The following is a 19,322-nucleotide window of genomic DNA, read 5'->3' as shown; positions in this document are numbered from 1 at the left end:
GCTCAGCCTACCCCTTCTCATAATTCTGGGAGGGGCTTGGTTTGGTCTCAACATGCCCCAGTGAGAGTTCTAAGATGAGAAGATACCATAACAGCTCAGAGCAGGCCACAGACAGACCCTCCTGCCTGCTGCTTGCCCCTTCCTCACTCTAACTCTAGCCCCCACCCACTTGAATCAGACATAGGTGGGGCAGGAAGTAGGGGGAAGGACAACAGAACCGGGTCTTCATGTACTCAGCAAACATTTACTAAGCACTCAGCCAGAAGATATAGCAGCAAAAAAAACCCCAAGAGATACCACCCCACCCCCACAACCAGACACCCCAGCTGAAGGGAGTATGGCCTGGGTAGGGCTGTCACAGGGAGACAGTCTCCCCCTACCCTGGGCACCAGGCACAGGGGGCTTTGGCAGGGAGCCAGGGGAAGCAGAGTTCCAACCACCATTCCCTACCCTATCCTGACCCTGCCCGCCCCACCAGCAGAGCTGCATTATGACTTTCACTGGCCCTAGGCACTTTCACCTTTGTGGGCCCTTTCCTCCTAATAAAAAATAAAAATACTTTCAAATTACATTGTATAATTATGTTGATATAAAGAAAACTACAATCCAGATTGGATCCATTATTCTATATCACTACATTCATTTTTTCCCTTCCGATTTTAATGGAAGTTAAAACATTTCTGTGGACTCCTAAAAGTATGTGGGCATTGTGCCTACTATGCCTAACCAATGAGTCAGTGCTGCCTACCAGGCTGCCCCACCTTTGACACAGAGCTGCGTGAAGCGGAGCTCGCTGTTGTGGTCCCGCAGCATGAAGTGAAAATCCTCCCACGTCAGCTCCTCCTTGTCCTGGAATCCCGACTCCCGGAACATGGACTCCACCACCTCAGCCAGCTGGGCCTTGGACAGGCAGTTGTTGGAGATCTCGATGAAGGATCTGGGGTTGGGGGAGAGGAACCATCAGGCTCTGACTGGGGCCTGTGATCCAGACACAGGACATAATGACTCCATCGCACCAAACTGTCTGTGCCCACATGGAGGGGCCCCGACTGGCCACATCCCAAACCCCCTGCTAGTTGGAACAGCCTCTGGTTACATGGGTAAGGAGGAGGCCTCTGCCTTCCTTGGCCCTTCTGCTCTCTCCTTCAGGTCCCACCTCTTTGCCCTGGCGTCCCTGCCCTGGCCCATTCTCCTGGCTGTCCCAGAGAACCAACCTCAGCATCCTGATGAACTCATCCTTGGAAATGAGGCCATTCCCATCAAAGTCGTACATGCGGAACATAAGGCGAGACTTTTCCTCAGGAGAGCCTGGGAGAGGGAGGACTCCATAAGGAGAGCCCCCACCTGCCTGCCTGAACCCCCAGGCTGGCCAGAAGGGGTCTCACACCAGTGTGATGACCCACTGCTGGACACAGTAATGGTCGCTCTGCTTCCTGACCTCTGCCTGGGCACTCCTGGGCATCTGCCATGGCTGGAGACCTGGTCCCAGGGCTTCTCCACCTCCAACAGATCCAGTCCCTGTCCAGCCTCTCCTATCGTTCCCTCCTCCCTCACCTTTCATGAAGACCACCAGGATGTCCAGGAACTCTCGGAAGGACAGGTAGCCATTGCCATCCTTGTCAGCCAGAGAGAACATCGACTCCACAAACATGTCCTGGGGCTTGAGGCCCAGGGACTCGGCAAACTCGGCCCTGCTCAGCTCGCAGGTCAGGGCCTCCTGCACCTTCTGGGAGGAGTCCAGGGGTAGGGTCCCTGCGTCGGCCTGGTTGATGTCCAGCACCTGCACTTGGGCAGTAGCAGAGGGAGGGAGAGGAGACAAGGCTTCCTTGACTTGAAGTTCAGCTGAGCCCTGTAGGAGCCACCTTTTGAGGTGTCTGCCCAGGACCCCCTCTGCTAGGCGGCACTATGATGGTGCCTGAAGCCATGTTTGTTCTACAGAACCCTGACTCTCTGCCTTAGCTGACTGGACAGGGAGCTCACTTGGAATTAAGAAGTGTGAGGTCTGTCTTGACCTGAGCACAAGAAAGCTCAGAAAGTGTGGACCACTCTCTTCCTCCAAGTGCTCAGCCACTTAGAGACCAAGTAAGGCAGAGGCAGCCTAGGAGAGCCGTGGCCTCATTGGCTGACAGCTTTCCTTTTCTAGGTCCTCCCTTTGGAATTCCTGAGACATCTCTGTATTCTCAGAGTCAACTGACCCTTTGTCAATGCTAGCTTACTGGGGTTTCTCTTATTTATACATAAAATAGTTTTAACTAAGACAAGGCGTCTGCTGGGTTGAGGAAAAGCTGGGCTTGGAAAAGGGGAATTCTCATTGTGGCCATCCCCAGCCCACCCAGGGGCTGTCCCAGCATGAGAGAACAGACAGTGAGGAAGCAGGCAGGCCACGGGCCACAGTACCTGTCTTTCCTGCCTGTCAAGTGAGGTGCCTACTCCAAGTCTGGTGATGGTTTCATGAGGTAAACCTTATAGCTTCAAACAAGGTGCTGTAGTGGAAAGAGCCTAGGGCTGAAGGCAAGAGACCCGGGTTCATGTCCCTGTCTCTGTCACCTGCTTGGTGCATGACCTCAGGCAAGTCTCTTCGGTTGCCTGGGATTCATTTCCTCATCTGCTCTACTTATCTCACAGGTTTACTGTGAGAATCAACGAAAGTGGTTGTGTTGAAAATGTTCTGAAAGCTGAAATCACTGTGCAGATATGAGACACTGACAGCTACCCGCAGGATATATCAGCACCCTTCATGTCTCAGCACAGGGAGTTCCCATAACCCCAGTGGATCCTCAATGAGTGAAGACGCCCAGTCCTGCCTGGGCTCTGGTAAGAAGTCACCCAGCTGAGGGTCCCTCTGTTCTTGTACATATTCAAGTTCAACTTGTTTGTCCTCAAATGACTTTAAATCATGTTCCCGGTACAGAGTAAATGTCTGTTCAATGGATGCTTCCTTCATGAATCCTCTCCCCAGCCACATGACCCTGCTCTTTCTCCTCAAACATTAATTTTTTTGCTCTTCCATGGAGACCTCTGTTCAGTCCCTCCTGTTCCTTTCCTCTGAGCCAAAACTTCTCCAACTTTAAGTCCTTGCCAAATATAACCTCCATCATGACCTCGCAGCATGCCGAAGGCTCACTGTCTTCTCTGAGCTCCTGGATCGCTGATTTCCTGAATCACTTTTGTAACCTTCATTCTTTGCCAGTTATCTTCCTTTCTGTGCACGTTCTGTCTTCCCAGTGGGATGATAAGCTTCTTCAGTGGGAGAACCATGCTGTCTGTGTGTGTGTGTGTGTGTGTGTGTGTGTATATATATATATATATATTTCTTTTAATTGAGATGGAGTCTCACTCTGTTGCCCAGGCTGGAGTGCGGTGGCGTGATCTCGGCTCACTGCAACCTCTGCCTCCCAGGTTTAAGTGATTCTCCTGCCTCAGCCTTCCTAGTAGCTGGGATTACAGGCACCCACCACCACACCTGGCTAATTTTTGTATTTTTAGTAGAGATGGGGTTTTGCCATGTTGGCCAGGCTGGTCTCAGACCCCGACCTCAAGTGATCCACCTGCCTCGCCTCCCAAAGTGCCAGGATTACAGGTGTGAGCTACCACACCTGACCATATTTATCTTTATCTACCACGTTTCTCCACTCCACTACCCTGCTCCCAGGCTGCCTTTATTTTTGTGCCAGCTGTGGACTCAAGTCTCTGAATTTTTGTCTTGTTTCTCTATATCCTCCCAATCTCTCTCAGAAGCCTGCAAGGTGGACATCAATGCCCCATGGAGGGCTCTGGCAGCTGCACTCCCCCAAGGAGGGGTGAACAATATCCCTCATGGTGCCCACACTGCCCTGGGGCTCTGCAGCCTTTGGGGCAGGCTGAGATGAGCGAGGATGGAAAGTCTGGGCAGCCCTGAGGAGAGCGATAAGCAACAAATGCAGAGAAGCCCATTCCTGGGCATCCCCCCACTGAAGCCTCGTAGCTGGAGGTGGGGTTCAGATGGGGGCGGGGCAACTCCTTATGATAAAGTCTGGTGATTCATCCAAAATTGCAATAAACTTGATTATTAGCTGAGAACTCTGGGCTCTGACTTCCCCTGGACTCACCTCATGGCCTCACACAGGTAAGGATGCCACCACAGCATAAGGATTGATCTGATCCCATGTACACACCTGGGAGAAAAGGTGCCTGAAAAAGGTCTCCAGGAGGTGGCTCCGCTGCTCCCGCGTCACAGCTCCTCTCATCAGCTCCTGCTCCCGCAGCTCCCACTCCTGGATGCTCAACCCGCTCTCCTTCAGAGCTGCCCGGAGGTTTTCCACCAGCGCCTGCCGCTCTTCCTCCGAGTTAAACAGCAGCACCTAAGGGGGCAGCCCGAGCAAAAGCAACCATTTGCCAAGGCCTCTTGAGGTTAGGCACTTTATGTGGATTATGTCAGAGGGGCCACTGGAGTGACCTTGCAAAAGAGATATTGTATCTCCTTTTACAGAAGAGGAAAGGGGCTCAGTAGGGTTAAGTGACTTGCTCATAGGTGCAGAGTTTGCATTTAAAGGCATGTGTACAAGGACATTCTTCCCTCTGTTCCATACTGGAGAAGGGAGAGGAGGGCAGGGAGGCCAGAGGATGGAGGGGATCATGGGCCAGGCCTCTGATTTAGCTCTCCTCCAAAATCTCTAAAAATTCACTACATCCTGAGATAAGAGGACAGGGAAGAGGGCTTTGCTTCTTCCAAGGACACCCAGCTGGGACCTGACAGGTTGTCCTCAGAAAAGGAGGAGGCAGACTGTGGTTGCAAGAGTTAGGTGGAAACCATGGAGATTATGTCATCCAGCAGGCCCGGAGCAGGATAAATGTGTCCAAGTTTCTCTATCAGGTACTCCACCGGGGAACAAGAAGCCGGACTCCTGCACAGTAACTACCATTTCCTGCCTCCTGGCCCCGTGCTCCTTCCCCTCCCCCTGGCTGCCTCCCTGGCGTTGGCTGTGGACAAGGAGCCAGGTGCCAGCTGAGCAGTACCAGGTCATACTCCTTGGGGATCTTGAGCAGCAGAGTGCGGCGTCCACGATTGCTGGACAGGACAAGGTTGACCTGCTGTGGAGGCTGCAGCTGGATGGTGCGGAGCATGGTGAGCCTGCCGTCTACCACACGGATCTGCCCAGGCTGCAGGTGCACGAGCACGGGCCGGCAGGGCTCCTTGCGGCCTTGCCATTCCAAAGCTGGGGGGAGAGAGACAGGGCTTTGTCAGTTGGGATCCGCCAGAGGTACATTGGGAGGAAGAGGGCCAGCTCAGGGCTGAAATTAGATTGAGGCCTCCACAGTTCATTGTCCCCTTCTGGGGTACTGAGGGTCATTCCCTCCCTGAAAGCCTGGCTGTGCCTGTAGCCACATGAAAAGAATAGTAACTATCATTTCCTGAATGTTTTCTAAGTGCTCAATACTATACCAAGTGCTTTGCATGAACTATTTCATTTCATTATAAACCTGTGAGGTAGGTGCTATTATTATTCCTATCTTATGGATAAGAAAAAAAAAAAAAAGGTTTAGAGAGATTCAAAAATCTGCCTAAGGCCCTATAGCCCATAGTGGTGGTGGAACCAAGATTCCAATTCCAGTCTGACTCTGGACCTTCATTAATCACTTCTCTGTTGCCTGGACTTCCAGCGTGAGATGCTACAAATCACCAGTTCCCAGGGAATCGTCAGTCATAGTAACCCTGTAAGATCTAGGCAGGGTTCAAAGACTCCTGCACGTGAGGAACTCCGGAGGCTGCAGGACTCCAGGTCCAACTTCTGCTTAATGCCACTGTGGTCTTGCCTACAGTCCTAGAAAAGGGAGGCCTTTTCCTGAGGCTGCTGGGGTGGAGGTGGGTAGCTGTAATGCTGAGCCATGTCCTCCCTACCACCACCCTGGCCAGCCCTAGGCCTACCTTCCATGCCTCCCACAAGTTTCTCAGACACGATGCTCTGGCGGTCCTGGCCCTGGAGCCTCTTGAAATTTCTCATCCGGAGCCGGGCAACAATCCAGGCACTGAGCAGGCTCACTGGGAGGGCAGAGGCAGTAGGACGCTCAGGGAGAGGTGTGGCTCGGGGGGTTGGAAGCGGCTCCTTTCTCAGCTCCTTTCCTGGCAGTACCACCTATTGTCCCTACCCCCTCGGTCAGCTTGCTCAATTGTTTCAAATTGTGAAGGTCCCTGGGGGAAGCTGCTCTGTATCCCATGGGGAGCTTTGGGTAGCATCTAAGATGCCCACGTTGCCTCCTCATATTCTACCACTCATGTCCCTTACTAGCCAGAGACTAAGTCCAGAGTCTTTGTGTCAGAGCCTAGACTCACCCCACCAGGCTGCTAGTTGACCCACACACAGCCTTGCCAAAGACTAAGCCCCAAGCCTCACTCCAGTGACTAGATCTGTCCCAGCCTTCCCTTCCTCCCTTCCTCCCTCCCTTCCTTCCTACCTTCCTTCCTCCCTCCCTCCCTCCCTCCCTTCCTTCTTCCTTTCCTCCCTCCCTCCCTCCCTTCTTCCCTCCCTCCCTCCATTCCTCCCTCCCTTCCTCTCTCTCTTTCTTTCCCTTCCTTCCTTCTTTCCCTCCCTCCTTTCCTCCTTTTCTTTTCTTTTTTTTCTGTTCTTTTCTTTTCTTCACAGAGTTTCCCTCTTGTTGCCCAGGCTGGACTGCAATGGTGCAATCTCAGCTCATTGCAACTGCAATGGTGTGATCTCAGCTCACTGCAACCTCTGCCTCCCGGATTCACTTGATTCTCCTACCTCAGCCTCCCGAGTAGCTGGGATTACAGGCATGCGCCACCATGCCCAGCTAATTTTGTATTTTTAGTAGAGACAGGGTTTCTCCATGTTGATCATGGCTGGTCTCGAACTCCCGACCTCAGGCGATCCGCCTGCCTTGGCCTCTGAAAGTGCTGGGATTACAGGCGTGAGCCACCGCGCCGGGCCTTAGCCCTTGTTCTTAAACAGGGATTTGCCTCTGACAGTCCTCTAGGCCCAGGCCTGCAAAAAGCTGTGGATTACAGATTCCCCCTGGCTCCTGACCAATGCTGGGCCCTGCGGGGAGTCCCAGGAAAACAGGGAGGCAATCCTCCCTGGAGCTGACTTCTCTGTAGGTCACACTTCTCTTGTCCCTTCCTCCTCTAGTGTTTCATTCTCCTACCCAGAGGGACCATGCTCTGCGTGGTTTGTTGTCATTAGTGGAACCACCCAAACTGCATCCCCTAGCTTGTATCCCTCACCCCACTCCACTCTGTCCATCATGTTACCCAAAGGGAAGCAGCAGAGGGTCCCGATGGTGACCCCGAAGCCAAATCCACTGCCCTCAAAATAGTCACGAACAATGGAGGGAGCACAGGCTGGCAGGCCTTCAGTGCTGAGCTGTCTTGGCTGCGGACAGGGGTCTCCTGGGGAGGCAGAGGAAGCCAGAGTCCTGGGTGCTGGGCCACAGGTGCTGGCACAGGATCACTGAGGAGGTTAGGGTGGCAGAAAGGGGGTGGGGGCACTCTGGGTAGCTGAGGGGAAGGGGCTTCCTTGGGTAACAAGTGGGGTAAAAAATGAATCCCAACCTCCATCTCTCCCTCACACACACAAGTGTATGTACAAACACACACACACACACACACACACACACACAAACTCTTCCCTCACTGCTGTAGAGTTGGGATATCCTCACCGCACAGAGCCCTCCTAATATTATACCCAGCCCCAGCTCCATCTCAGCCGAATGTGAACCTCCTCACCAGCTCTCTCTGAGACTTGGTTCTGCCCTCACTCAGTACTTTCTGGAGTTGTGCAGAGGGGACCCTACACAGCTGCAGGTGGCGGCGCTGGCACCTGGAGTTCCCAAGGGCAGAACCACAGCTCACTCCCCTCTTGGAGCACAGAGGTTGACGTTCAGCCACACTGAGCCAAGCCCAGAGCTGAAGAGGGACGAGGCTCCAGACCCACCACTCCTCCAGTCACCCCTTGGCCACTCACCTTTATGCCAGACAAAGACACTGGGCTGCAGAGCACCGGGGTCAACGTTGATAACAGCGACCAGCACGTCCCGCAGGGTGGTATTTCGGATTTCCTCAATTTCTTTCTTGGAGAACAGCCTAAGTTGGAGAAAATAGAAGTCACTGGGATGGGAAGGGAATGCAGGCCTCCAGCAACCCCAGACCCAAGGAGCCAGGTGAGAAAAGAGACCCAGAGGTGTTGGGAAGGGGGCGGTGGGCTGGCTTGGAATCAAGGGCGCAGGGGGCTGTCTAAGGCCAGGGAGAGGGTCTGCGGCCCAGGCTGAGGTAGAGCTTACCTTACCCTAGCAGGCCTTACCCATTCCTGGTGTTCTCAAACCAGTAGCGGTCACCATCCCGCAGCCGCACAAATTGGTCAAGAACGATGGTGCTGAACAGGGGTCCAGGGTCCCGGTGGCTCTCCAGGAGTCCCCCAGGGAGCAGCTCCAGCCAGGACAAGTCCTGCTTGTACAGGTCAGCTGTGGCCTCCAGTACCTGGAACCAAGAAGGGGCAGGAGTAACAGCAAGGACACGGCACCCACCCTCAGGCAAAGAGGTGGTTCGCAGGGATTAGCCCCAGGGATGATAATAATAAATGTCAGTAACAGCAACTCACTCCTCTATAGTGCTTATTATGCCCCAGGCACTGCTCTGAGTGCTTTACATAAGTGAACTCCATTATGGGAACCCTCTCACACATTCAGCTGCCTATTCTAGAAAGTAATAAAACAGCCAGCCAATCCCCATTCATAACTTGTTCTTGAAAAGGTATGAAAGTTGAAGGGACAAAACCAGAAGCGCAAAAGTTGAATGGCAGAATGATGTGTTATAAAAAGTTTCTATTCTTTAGAACTGAATTTTTTTTTAATCAAATGCCTGATTATATATTGCCTTTTAGAGACAGTTTTCAAAAACATATCACCAGCATTACCTGACCTTTACTTTAGTTTTTTTCTCCACAGTGTAAATAGCACTTGACCAGCTTAATTCCACTGAGGCCCATTTGAAGCTAAAGATTTGCTACTCTTGGTATGCCTGGTGATTCCTATCTATATATTGATTTTATAAAGTTTACGAGCCCCCATGCTCATATCACTTCTTTATTGGCCTTTCAAACCTCCACTTTCCAATAATTTTATAAAATGGTAAGGGCAAAGTGCAATAGAGTAGGCACACAATTGTAGAAACACTGCTGTGTCAAGATGGTGAGGTGCCCCAGTCTGGTCTCTTGGCTAGCAGGCATGCCACCAGTCCAGGTGATAGCTCAGGGTGTAACAGCTGACTCCTGAAAGGCAGCTTAAACATCAGTGCAAGAAAGCACAGATTGTTCCTAAGTCAAGGACCTTCTATACCCACTCAGGAGGGTGGAGAGAACAGTAAATGAGATAGTGCCTATTAAGTGCCTGGCAAACAATAGATGCTCAATACATGCTTGCTGGATCTGAACAATCAGAGTGCAAAGCCAAATCTTGCTGGTCTGGTAATCTTCATCCTGATATGTAATATTGGGAAAAGTGACCTGGGTAAGCCCTGCCCCTCCCACTAGGTGCTTGTCTCTGTGCTCAAGTTTCACTACCTATCTCCCATGACTCAGTCCCACGTGCCTTGTCCCTCCCACCCTACCCTCGGGGTCCTGACCCCTCCTCACAGTGTCATTGCTCCGGAAGAGCACAGGGTTGATGTCCTGCCAGCGGGTAATAGGAGACAAGCCCAGCGCTGCCCTGGCCTTGTTGTAAGAGGGCAGGCCCAGATCCCGGCCCCGCTGCAGGCAGCTGGCCAGGTGGTCTGTGCGGGAAAACTTCAGTGGCCCAGGCCAGAAATCTGGAGACGAGATACCAGACAGTCTGAGGGAGCTCAGGGCCACCACAGCAGTCTCCAGTCCAGGCCCCAGGCTCCAACCAGCCCCAGAAGACTTGAGCCAGAAGGAGCCATGATCAGCATGTCAGAAGCTCTCTCATCAGTGAGTGCAGTGCAGGCTCCCAGCCCCAGGTACCCCCTCATACCTGGCTCTGGAAGTCCAGCTGAGCCTCTTCCCAGAGGCCAGGAGTTCACAACCTGCAGGGTCAGCCTCAGACTCACCCCGTACATCTTCAACCACCACGTGGTCCTCTCGCTCTGAGATCTGGGAGGCCATGCCCAGCAGCAGTGCGTCCACATCTTCAGCACTTTGTAGGCTTGGGTGCTTTATAGATTGTGGGTGGGGAGGAGAGGGGCGTGGTTAATGGAGTCAGAGGTTAGATAGCCAGGCTCCCTCCACACCATCATCCTTATCCCTGAGCCCGCCCAGTCCTACTGTTTGCTCCCAAACTGGTGGGACATTCCTGCTCTGCAGGTTGATTCCCCACTCAGGGTGAGGGGTGTCCCCATCCAAAGTCAATACTGCCTGACAGAGGTCTATACAAGCACAAGGGATCTTAAAATTTTACTTTGACCTTGGGAGACTTGACAATGTGGTTGGCAAATTCACTAGAAGATCTAGGTCTTAGTCCTGTTACTAACCAGCTGTATGACTTCGGGCAAGTCACAGGCCCTCTCTGAACACAGTTTCCTTCCCTTAATAAAAAGGGACTTTGATGAGGGGGACACTGAGGCCTCTTTCAACTCAGCTCCAGGCTCTGATTCTATGGCTTCTTTTCTCTTCCTCCCTACTCCCTTCCCCTTAGTAAACACTTTATACAAAGTATCTTGCTTTGCTTTAAATTCATGATCAATGCTCTTCATCCATGCTGGCCTGATTTGGACGGATGGGCAATCCCCAATAATCTCTAAGAACCCCTGCTTCCTCCCCACCACCCTCACACATACGCATTCACACACTGCCCGGGATGTGTGTCTAATGGGAAGTTTCCTTGGGGCAAGTGAGACTAGCTGGGGTACTCCAAGGCCTACAGGACAACCAGAGCTGTCGAAGGAGAGGGAAAACATGGGAGGCAGCAACAAAGGCAGAACCATACTTGCACAGGCCCCACTGGCTCTCCCACAGCCCTGAGGTTGGGGTGGTGGCTTGACTTTTGGCCATGTCCAGCTACCTGGTCACCTCAGACTTTGTAGGGGAGATGCCTGAGGTCCTCCAGGCTGCCTCCTTCACCCCAGCCTATCCCAGCTGTCCGCTTCAGCCTTACTGCCTACTTTCACCATGCACTCACACACACACACACGCATGCACACACACATATCCACCACTTCTGTGGCCCCCAGCTCGGACCTCACGGCTCCAGTAGCTATTGCAGACCCGGAGAGCTCTGGAGACACTTGAGTTCCGATTGATGACCACCTGGAAGTGGCAGCTGGCATTTCTGAAATGCAAAGAGCAGGGAGATGGTGATTGAGGTAATGGGGTTATACTGTCAGGCATCAGTTCTGGTCTCTGAGGCGGTAGCCAGGGACCCCAGGCCTTTCTGAGGTGGTGTGTGGTTCGGACCTTGGTACGTTCTGGGGGATCTGACTTTTGGAAGGTCCTATCCACAACATCAGACCAAATATCTAAAATGTACTCCCTCATTAACAACATCAGACCAAATATCTAAATGTACTCATAGCTCGCTCACTCTCTCTCTGACTCTCTCTCAATATATGTATATACACACACATGTGAAATACATATATACATACACAATTGTATGTACAACATATGTGTACATATATACCTTTTCAAAGGATTCAAAAATTGTTCTTTTGAAACTACTTGTCTGTGAATAACTCAATTGTCTATGTCTCGTACATCATCAGGCATACCCCAGAGATTATTCCAGAGTAAATCTAATCTATGAATTGTTTTAAATTATAAAGCAACTATAAAAAAATAAATGGACATGCTTTGTTTCATATACACTTATTTAAATATGTATCTTTTTTTTTTGAGACAGAGTTTCACTCTTGTTGTCCAGGTCAGAGTGCAATGGCACGATCTTGGCTCACCACAACCTCTGCCTCCCGAGTTCAAGTGATTTTTCTGCCTCAGCCTCCCGAGTAGCTGGGATTACAGGCATGCACCACCATGCCCAGCTAATTTTGTGTGTGTGTGTGTGTGTGTGTGTGTGTGTGTGTATATACTTTTTTTTTTTTTTTTTTAGTAGAGACGAGGTTTCTGCATGTTGGTCAGGCTGGTCTCTAACTCTCAACCTCAGGTGAACCACCCGCCTCAGCCTCCCAAAGTGCTGGGATTACAGGTGTGAGCCACCGCACCCAGCCTGTGTCTTTTTCAAGTTCCCTTTTCATTATTTTGAAGCCAATATTTTCCTTCAGATTGCACACATTTTAGAACCCTCTGCCCCTAAAAGGTTGCAGGCCCTGGGCCCTGTGATTATAGCTAAAAATGTCCCCAGTGTAGTGTCAAGACATGAGGTTTAGACCAGTGGGCTTTGTGACACCCTCTGAACCTTTATTACTCTATATTTAATGGGTGGGGGGAGGGTAATATCTACACCAGCAGCAGGAGAAGGGAAGTAAAAATGCTTAAAAACCACAGTGATGTATCTTTTAAAACAATTGCTTTTCTTCCCCTCTCTATTCATCGTTCCCTTGGGGACACTTCAGACTGATAATCCTGTAGAGAGAGCTCCTGAGGGCGGATTTTCTTCAGTTGACAGCCCCATCCCTCCCAGCACACAAACCTTTGAGCCCCTCCCTCACCTCATGTAGACGCCAGGGGGCACCATGGTGGAGAGGAACTGCTCAGAGGCCGCCACGAACTCCGAGGAGATGCTGGGGTCCAGAAATGGCCGGTATCCTGGGGAAACAGGAGAAGAGAGGACAGAAGAATTTAGCCCTAAAATCTCCAACGTACTCCCCACCCCACCCCACAAAACACACTCACGAAAGCCCTCCCATCCTCCTTCCCCACTCCCTCACCTGTATACTCCGGGGGTGTTTTCTGCAGGAAGGTGGGCAGCCACTCATACACAGCGATGTTCTGAGGGGCAGAGAGAGGCGAGGGGAGGCTCCAGTTGGATGGGGCGGGGCCTGGAAGGGTCTGAGCCCAAGGACGGCTTCCAGGTGGAGATGAGGACCAGGCAGGGTCAGTCATGGGAGAAGCAACTCAAACAGGAGCGGTGTGAGGCCTGCCTCCTCAAGGAACCAGGGGATTTGGGGGAGTGGGGAAGGGGGGTTGGGAGGTGATAAATAATAATCACCAGCCAGATTTCTCCTCTAAACAGCGCGTGCCTCCCTATCATTTACTGGGGCTTCCCTAGACCTCGGCTGTCTGGGGAGGGGTTTCTGGGTGGAGGTTGTCCACAGATGGGGAGCTCCGTGGGGCAGCGGAGTCTCCCGTGGACTTGCTCGCGGGAGGGGGGACGTCGCGGGGCGCGGACGGCTGACCTGGTAGGTGGCGATGACCCTCTTGCGCGCGTGCTGGAACAGCTCCTCGTCCCCCCAGTCTGGGTGCTGGCGGGCCAGCCTCTGCGCGCACAGGTTGTGATAGCGGAACCAGAGCAGACCCAGCGCCTGCAGGAAGGGCTCCCGGTTCCCTCGCTCCGCCCCGAAGGCTGCATCCGACGTGGGGGCGCAGGGGAAGAGATGAGCGGTAGCGTGATCGGAGGAGCCCACACTCGCAGACCCCCAGCCGGTCCCGTCCCGCCCCGGCGGCCTCACCGTACAGCCCCCTGGGCCCGCTCTGCCCGGTGGCGGGGTCGGGCGCCGCCCACATTAACAGGTGCTTCTGCGAGTCTTGGGGGAAGGCGGGGTCAGGCCCCGACGCCAACTGTCCCCCGGAGAAGCTCCGCAGCGCGTCGCTCCAGGAGTGCGAGGAGCCATAGATGGCGCTGCCGTCTAGCCAGCCCGTCACCTGGTTGGTCTGCGGGGCACGCGGCGGGTGAGATGGGGTCGAGGGGCGGCGGCGGGCCAGGAAAGGCCGGGTCCCAGCGGTTGTCCGCGGCTGGGGAGTGGGCGCCCCTCCCCGTCAGGCCCTGCCAGGCCCGCAGCCCTGGCCCCACCTGGCAGGGGTGCGGCCCCTTCCCGCCGCCTTCCCCTCCTCACCAGGTCTCGGGGATTGCTGGGGCTCCGTCCGGTCTCGGGGTCCCAGCGGCTCCTCTGGAAGGGCAGCACCACATCCCCACGCTGGTCTGGGTCGAACACGGGGTCTCCGGGCGGGATGTGGATGTTGAGGAACTCGGCAGGGCAGCCGGGCGTTTCCACGCTCACCAGGTCCGAGAGCAGGTGATAGCCTGTGGGCAATGCAGGAGGGGGTGCTAGGGCCAGCGGAGGGCCACTTTGCTTCCTACCCTAGGCATCCAGCCTCCTTCCCTCCCCTGAAGCTTCAAAAGACTCAGCAGCCCTTATGGGCAAGTCCAAGCCTTGACCTCAGGCACTCCCTCCCAGTCCTTTGTCTCTTCTACCCATCTGTGCCTACACCTGCTCCAAGCTGTTGTCCTTGACAGTTTGGCTTTCTCCTTGGTAACTGGGAGGTGCCCTGTGAGTGTGCCTAGGCAAAGGGGCTGGCAGCACCAGCTCCAACATGCTGCAGGAACTAGGCATTCCTGATGGGCCAGCCACCAACCCTCAGTCACTGGGGTCAAGCCACCCTAGCACCCCCACTTTGATTTCTCCTCAGTCCACTCTGCCAGAATCAGAACCCTGCCCTGAGCCTGTCCTAGAAGCCATGGGGCAATGCCTAAGAACAGGGTCCCATGGAGAGTCCCTCCCAGATTATTTTCATGTTTCTATCTCTGCCACCCTCTTACCCCTACCAACAACCCAACATGGAGGGATGTCCCCTTTCCCTAACCCCACCCCTCATCTTTCTGCCTGGGGCAGATTTCTGCCTCCCCAACCAGAGTTCACTTCAGCATGGATCCTCCCTCCACCTGCTTCTACCTCTACCATACCCCACTGCCTCCTCCACCTCTCACCCTCATCCCTCAGGCTCTCCGTCACTTCTCTCTCATCCTCTGACCCCTCTTCACATGCAGAGGTGTCCACCCAACCCCACTGGCTTCCTTCCCCCAGAGGTTGAAGTTCTCACCAAAGAAGACGGCCAACACTGTGCGGTTTCGCAGGGAGGCCAGCCCTGCAGGGCCCCTCGAGATGGTGTTGCTAAGGTCTCGGGGATTGGGCAGGTGGGGTTCTCCCAAGGCCTGGTACACACCATCTGCATAGCTGGCTGGGACCAGGCGCTGCAGCCGGGAGCCTGGGGCAGGAGTGGTAAGGATAAGGATGAATCTTCAGGGGGCATTCTAGACCCCCTCTGTCCCAGGCTTCCCTCCATGTCATGGATCCTAAAACCTTGGAAATGGATGGCCTTTGCTGGTACTTGCCAGCTCTTGCCTCGCAGCAGCAGTACCCCCCTGGCCCTGGGGTTCTGTCCCCACTTGGCTCTCACTCACCTTTGCTGCCCCATCTGTGCTCCATGAGGTTGTTGTACCACCCATCAAATCGCTGCACCTCCCACGAAATGGGGTTCTGAGCTCCTGTGTGAGAATGGAGGGAAGGGGCAGCTGGGCAAGTCAGTGCATGAGAGGACAGGCAGGCCTGCTGGATATGGGTGCTGTGAGCCTGGCACTTGGAGCAGCAGAAAGTGGATACTTGGAGTGGATGTGAGAGGTAGGGTACAGAGGGAAAAACCAGGGCAAAGCGTGTCCAAACTCAAGCCAGATCTTTAAGCCGCTCAGTGGGGGAGACATGGCAGGGAGCCAAAAAGTAGTGGCGCAGGGAGCAGTGTGTGCTGACAGATGGCCTGAGAGAGGGAGAGGGGGCTGGAGGAGAGCAGTGGCGGTGGGCAGTAGGATGCAGAGGACTTTACTCCCCTCAAACTTCAGTTCCCTGAGGGGACACAACAGGACAGAATCCATCCCCAGTCCTAAGACACCACACAGAGCAAGAGCTAGCCACACTCCACACCCGAGAAGGACATGCCATTCTGTGACCCATCCCTGGGCAGGGTCAGTGTGGTGAGGGGACTAGTCCTCTCTGGCTGAGCAGAGCCCAGGGCAGGGGTGTGGTGTTGCTACTGCTTTTTCCCCCAGTTTCTTGGGTAGGACCAGGGACTGGACTGGTGATATGGATGACTTTGCCCCTTCTCTGGGGCATCTTGTTCCCCACACAATTCCTCCTCTTGATCCTGTTGTACTCTCCAAAATGAGGGTCCAGGAGGGAGCACTCAGCTGCTGGGCAAAGAACTAAGGAATGAGGGATAGAGGGAAGATCCAGAATGGATCATGGAATCGGGGATGGAGCAGGGATCTTTCTGATCAGTAGATCAGATGGCCGGCCTGTTTCTTTCCCCCAAACTAGGAGTCTATAGGCCTGGGGCTTCCTCTCTGCTCACCTCAGAGAACAGACACACACATTTGCACACTCACTCAGCAGAGAGTTAGGGGGGAACATGACTTAGGGCCTTATGCTCGAGCAAAGAACCCAGCTAAGGGTCCAAGACTTTGGGCAGGGCCACACATGTGATCTCTAAAATAAAATGAGCCTGTGGCACATAAAGGAGCGAGCCTTTGCAGGACAGTACAGGGAAAGTGCCTCTTGGGGATAAGAGGTGAGAGCTGAGGGAGAAAAGTAAAATCCAAAGCCAAGGAAAGAAGAGGGCTGGAAGGAATGTGGAGGTGAGCAGCTCTGGCAAGGGAGAAGTTGTAGGGAAGGTGTCACCATCCTGTTACCTCCAGCCAAGACAGATCCTTCTACAAGTTTTCTCTGCTTTCTGCTTTTGCATCTCCCATCCCCAGTGATCAGAGACTTGATCTTTTAAATTTAACTTGTGGCACTGTAAGCCCACTTCCCTCCACAGAGATCCGGACTACAGAGAGCAGCCTCAGATTCCAGAGAGAAACTGTCCGCTGAAGGCAGCAACATGAAACTCTTGTGGAAGACATTGCTTTTGTCTTTGATCATAATGTTTAAAAATATTGATGACTCCCTTTCAGCTTTGGGTCCAATCTGATCCCAAGATCCTTTATTGTCTTGTGTGTCTAATCAATCTTTTCCTATTTTGAGTCAGAGGCCCTCACTTTATGGAAAACAAGAGAAGACAGATGAGAGAGAAAGGGCCCCCAAACTGTAAGAATAAAATAGGAAGTGCTGACAGCAGCTGAAGGCTCCCTAACTCTGTGTATTTGGGGATAATTTTCATTCCATTATCCATCCATTTCTTCAACAGCTAGAAATGGGCAACTCTCACTTGCAGGGCACTGTGTCAGCTAGAGACTAAGGATACAGAAGAATATCACACAGATCTTGTCCTTGGGGAGCCCAGAGGATGCTGGGTTCCTCTGCTCCTAACCATGCTTCTCCTCCAATCTGTACTCACCCATAGGGGTCCATGCCCCAACCAGAAGTGTCCATGCTAGAGCCAGGCAGAAGACCATGATGAAAATAATAGGGGCTCAGGGATTAGAATGTCCCAAAATGGAGACCCTAGAAAAAGGACAGAGAATGAGCCCGAGCTACTCAGAAGAATCAGGTCAAGGACTCTGTAGGCCTCTGTGAATCAAGGCCTGGGGCTGGGCCAAGGTCACAGTAGGTAGCAAAGTTCAAGAGACTCACTCTTTCCCAAAATTCTTTAATTCATTCAGCAAATACTTCATGAGCACCACTACAAACCAGCCACTGACATAGACACTGGAGATTAAATGATGAACAAAACAAACAGAAATCCCTGGTACATACCTTCATGGACTTTACCTTCTAAGATTAGTTGGAAAACCCTGCTTTGACCCAGCACTCCACAGAGTGTATTCCTTGTACAGAGCCCTGGTTGGGGATCAGGAGACTAGGCTGAGGTCTCAGTGCTGCTCCCAGTCCACTGTGGGATCTTAGATAAATCACTTCTCCAATCTGATCCTTGGTTTCCTCTTCCAGCTATGGGAGCAAATATGCCTGAACTGTTTACTTCTCAGCGTGGTTACCAGAATCAGATGTGAGAATGAGGTTGAATTCAAAGCACGAAAAGTGACAGGTGTTGTGCAAATGTGATATAGAGAGGGTAGGCGGGAACTTGGCTCCTCTGGTTGGATCCAGAAGGGATGCACTACTAGGTGCTCATGTATTTAGTGCAAGCTTCCTGCTCTCTCTCTCCACCCAGAGTCAACAGGGAAACAGAAGCAGCAGAGGACTCAGGCTGGGACTCCTGAGTGGAGCAAGGAGTACCTAAAGCCAGTGAAGACCTCCTAAAGGCAACCTGGAGATTGGGGATAGGATAGAGGAAGAAAGGAGCTCAGGGAAAGCCTCATCCCCAGCCAAACATCAGGGTTCCTGGATGGATTGTCTAGAGGAGAGAACCCAGGGAATGACCTCATCCCTACTCCATCTCCTGTTAAATGAAAAAACCTAGGCCCTGCCATAACCGGAAAGCTCAGTATCACCTGCTGCATTTCACAGAATCTGTCCAGGTGCTGGCCTTTTAATAGTGAGTGAAGAGCTGGGCTCTGGATGGTTGAAACTGTAAAGCTGGATATACTGAAGTAGCCACAGCGGTCCTTCCCTGATCCCAAGATATTCTTACCCCCCTACCCCCGGGCCCCGCCACCATGTCTTCAGGATCCTGGGCCCCAACGCTAATGTACCACTCAGCCCTTAAGGGCATGAAATGGGCTTTCAGACCAGGCTGTGTGGGGATGAGCTGAAGAAGAAGGTGGACATGCTTAATCACCACTCCTTGTGGGTGGGTTGCCCTTAATGATTTACAAAACGACGGGGCAGTAACTTCTCAACAACCCTGACAGGAAGGCACAACCCCAGGACAGGGCAGTGAAGCCCCAGGCAGAGCCAGCGGCAGAACCAGAGGGAGAACACAGGCCTGCCTGTTCTTGCCCCACATGGCCGCTTTTCCAGCCTGAAGCCCTAGAGTGGTGACCCTGGTGGCCCTGAGGTGGGAGGAAGATGGTTCAAGGCCATCTTGGTCCCAAGGGAGGGCTGAGGGGGAAAGTTTGGATCCTAAAGCCCAAAGCTCCCTCCCTGGTATGTTGTGCTGGTGCCAGGAGAAGAACCCGTAGGCCCAGGCAAACTAGGCCACCCAACATTCCCAGGTCCCAAAGAACCCAGTCTCTCGAAACCTTGATTGGGCAGAGGACAGGCCCTAACAGGGCCCGTTTTAACCTTAAGATAAGATCGGAGGCGCAAGGGGCTAGCATTCCCCTTCCTTCCATAACGTGGAGGAGCGGCGGCTCCCCCACCGACCCTGCCCTTGGAGCTCCCTGCCCTGGAGCGCCCAGGCCCGCGGGCCGGGAAAACCCCAGCCCGATCTGACCTGCGGCCACGGCGTCACCGGAGCCCGGGACTGCAACTTGGCTCCGGTCTGGCTCCCAGCTGGGCCCGCGGAGCCCTCTCTCGTCCGGTGCCTCTCCAACTCTGCGCCGGGACGGGCGGGGCTGGGGGTGAGGAAGCGACGGCGCGGCCCAGCTCAGCCATG

At 53.4% G+C, this 19,322-nt stretch overlaps 1 protein-coding gene and 1 long non-coding RNA gene across 7 annotated transcripts in view; one reads left to right on the top strand and one right to left on the bottom strand.

The window, feature by feature from the left end:
* Window positions 1-19,265, bottom strand: part of DUOX1 (dual oxidase 1) — a 35,966-nt gene extending 16,701 nt beyond the window's left edge. For 2 of the 6 annotated variants that reach the window (XM_045395374.3, XM_073995739.1), the window contains exons 1-21: window positions 19,161-19,265; window positions 17,223-17,329; window positions 15,298-15,381; window positions 14,937-15,101; window positions 13,952-14,139; window positions 13,568-13,850; window positions 13,295-13,461; window positions 12,827-12,887; window positions 12,608-12,704; window positions 11,181-11,271; window positions 10,055-10,157; window positions 9,624-9,796; window positions 8,295-8,470; window positions 7,959-8,077; window positions 7,247-7,384; window positions 5,906-6,019; window positions 4,996-5,195; window positions 4,155-4,340; window positions 1,555-1,780; window positions 1,215-1,308; window positions 762-937 (exon numbers count right to left, since the gene is read on the bottom strand). In XM_045395374.3, the coding sequence (XP_045251309.2) occupies window positions 762-937; window positions 1,215-1,308; window positions 1,555-1,780; window positions 4,155-4,340; window positions 4,996-5,195; window positions 5,906-6,019; window positions 7,247-7,384; window positions 7,959-8,077; window positions 8,295-8,470; window positions 9,624-9,796; window positions 10,055-10,157; window positions 11,181-11,271; window positions 12,608-12,704; window positions 12,827-12,887; window positions 13,295-13,461; window positions 13,568-13,850; window positions 13,952-14,139; window positions 14,937-15,101; window positions 15,298-15,381; window positions 17,223-17,280 (2,899 nt within the window). In that variant the 5' untranslated portion in view covers window positions 17,281-17,329; window positions 19,161-19,265. Of the gene's footprint in view, window positions 1-761; window positions 938-1,214; window positions 1,309-1,554; window positions 1,781-4,154; window positions 4,341-4,995; window positions 5,196-5,905; window positions 6,020-7,246; window positions 7,385-7,958; window positions 8,078-8,294; window positions 8,471-9,623; window positions 9,797-10,054; window positions 10,158-11,180; window positions 11,272-12,607; window positions 12,705-12,826; window positions 12,888-13,294; window positions 13,462-13,567; window positions 13,851-13,951; window positions 14,140-14,936; window positions 15,102-15,297; window positions 15,382-17,222 lie in introns of all 6 variants that reach the window. The other 4 variants (XM_005559426.5, XM_073995741.1, XM_073995740.1 and 1 more) reach the window with 3 other exon arrangements.
* On the top strand, window positions 8,021-8,583 carry LOC141407195 (uncharacterized). The gene is made up of 2 exons (XR_012414933.1): window positions 8,021-8,154; window positions 8,319-8,583. It is a non-coding gene; the product is annotated as an uncharacterized lncRNA (long non-coding RNA).
* Window positions 19,266-19,322: the final 57 nt, after the last annotated feature.

The sequence above is a fragment of the Macaca fascicularis genome, chromosome 7 (genome assembly GCF_037993035.2).
Source record: "Macaca fascicularis isolate 582-1 chromosome 7, T2T-MFA8v1.1".
Lineage (NCBI taxonomy): Eukaryota > Metazoa > Chordata > Mammalia > Primates > Cercopithecidae > Macaca > Macaca fascicularis.
Note: the sequence above shows the minus strand (reverse complement) of the source record. Positions and strands in the feature narration are given on the sequence as shown.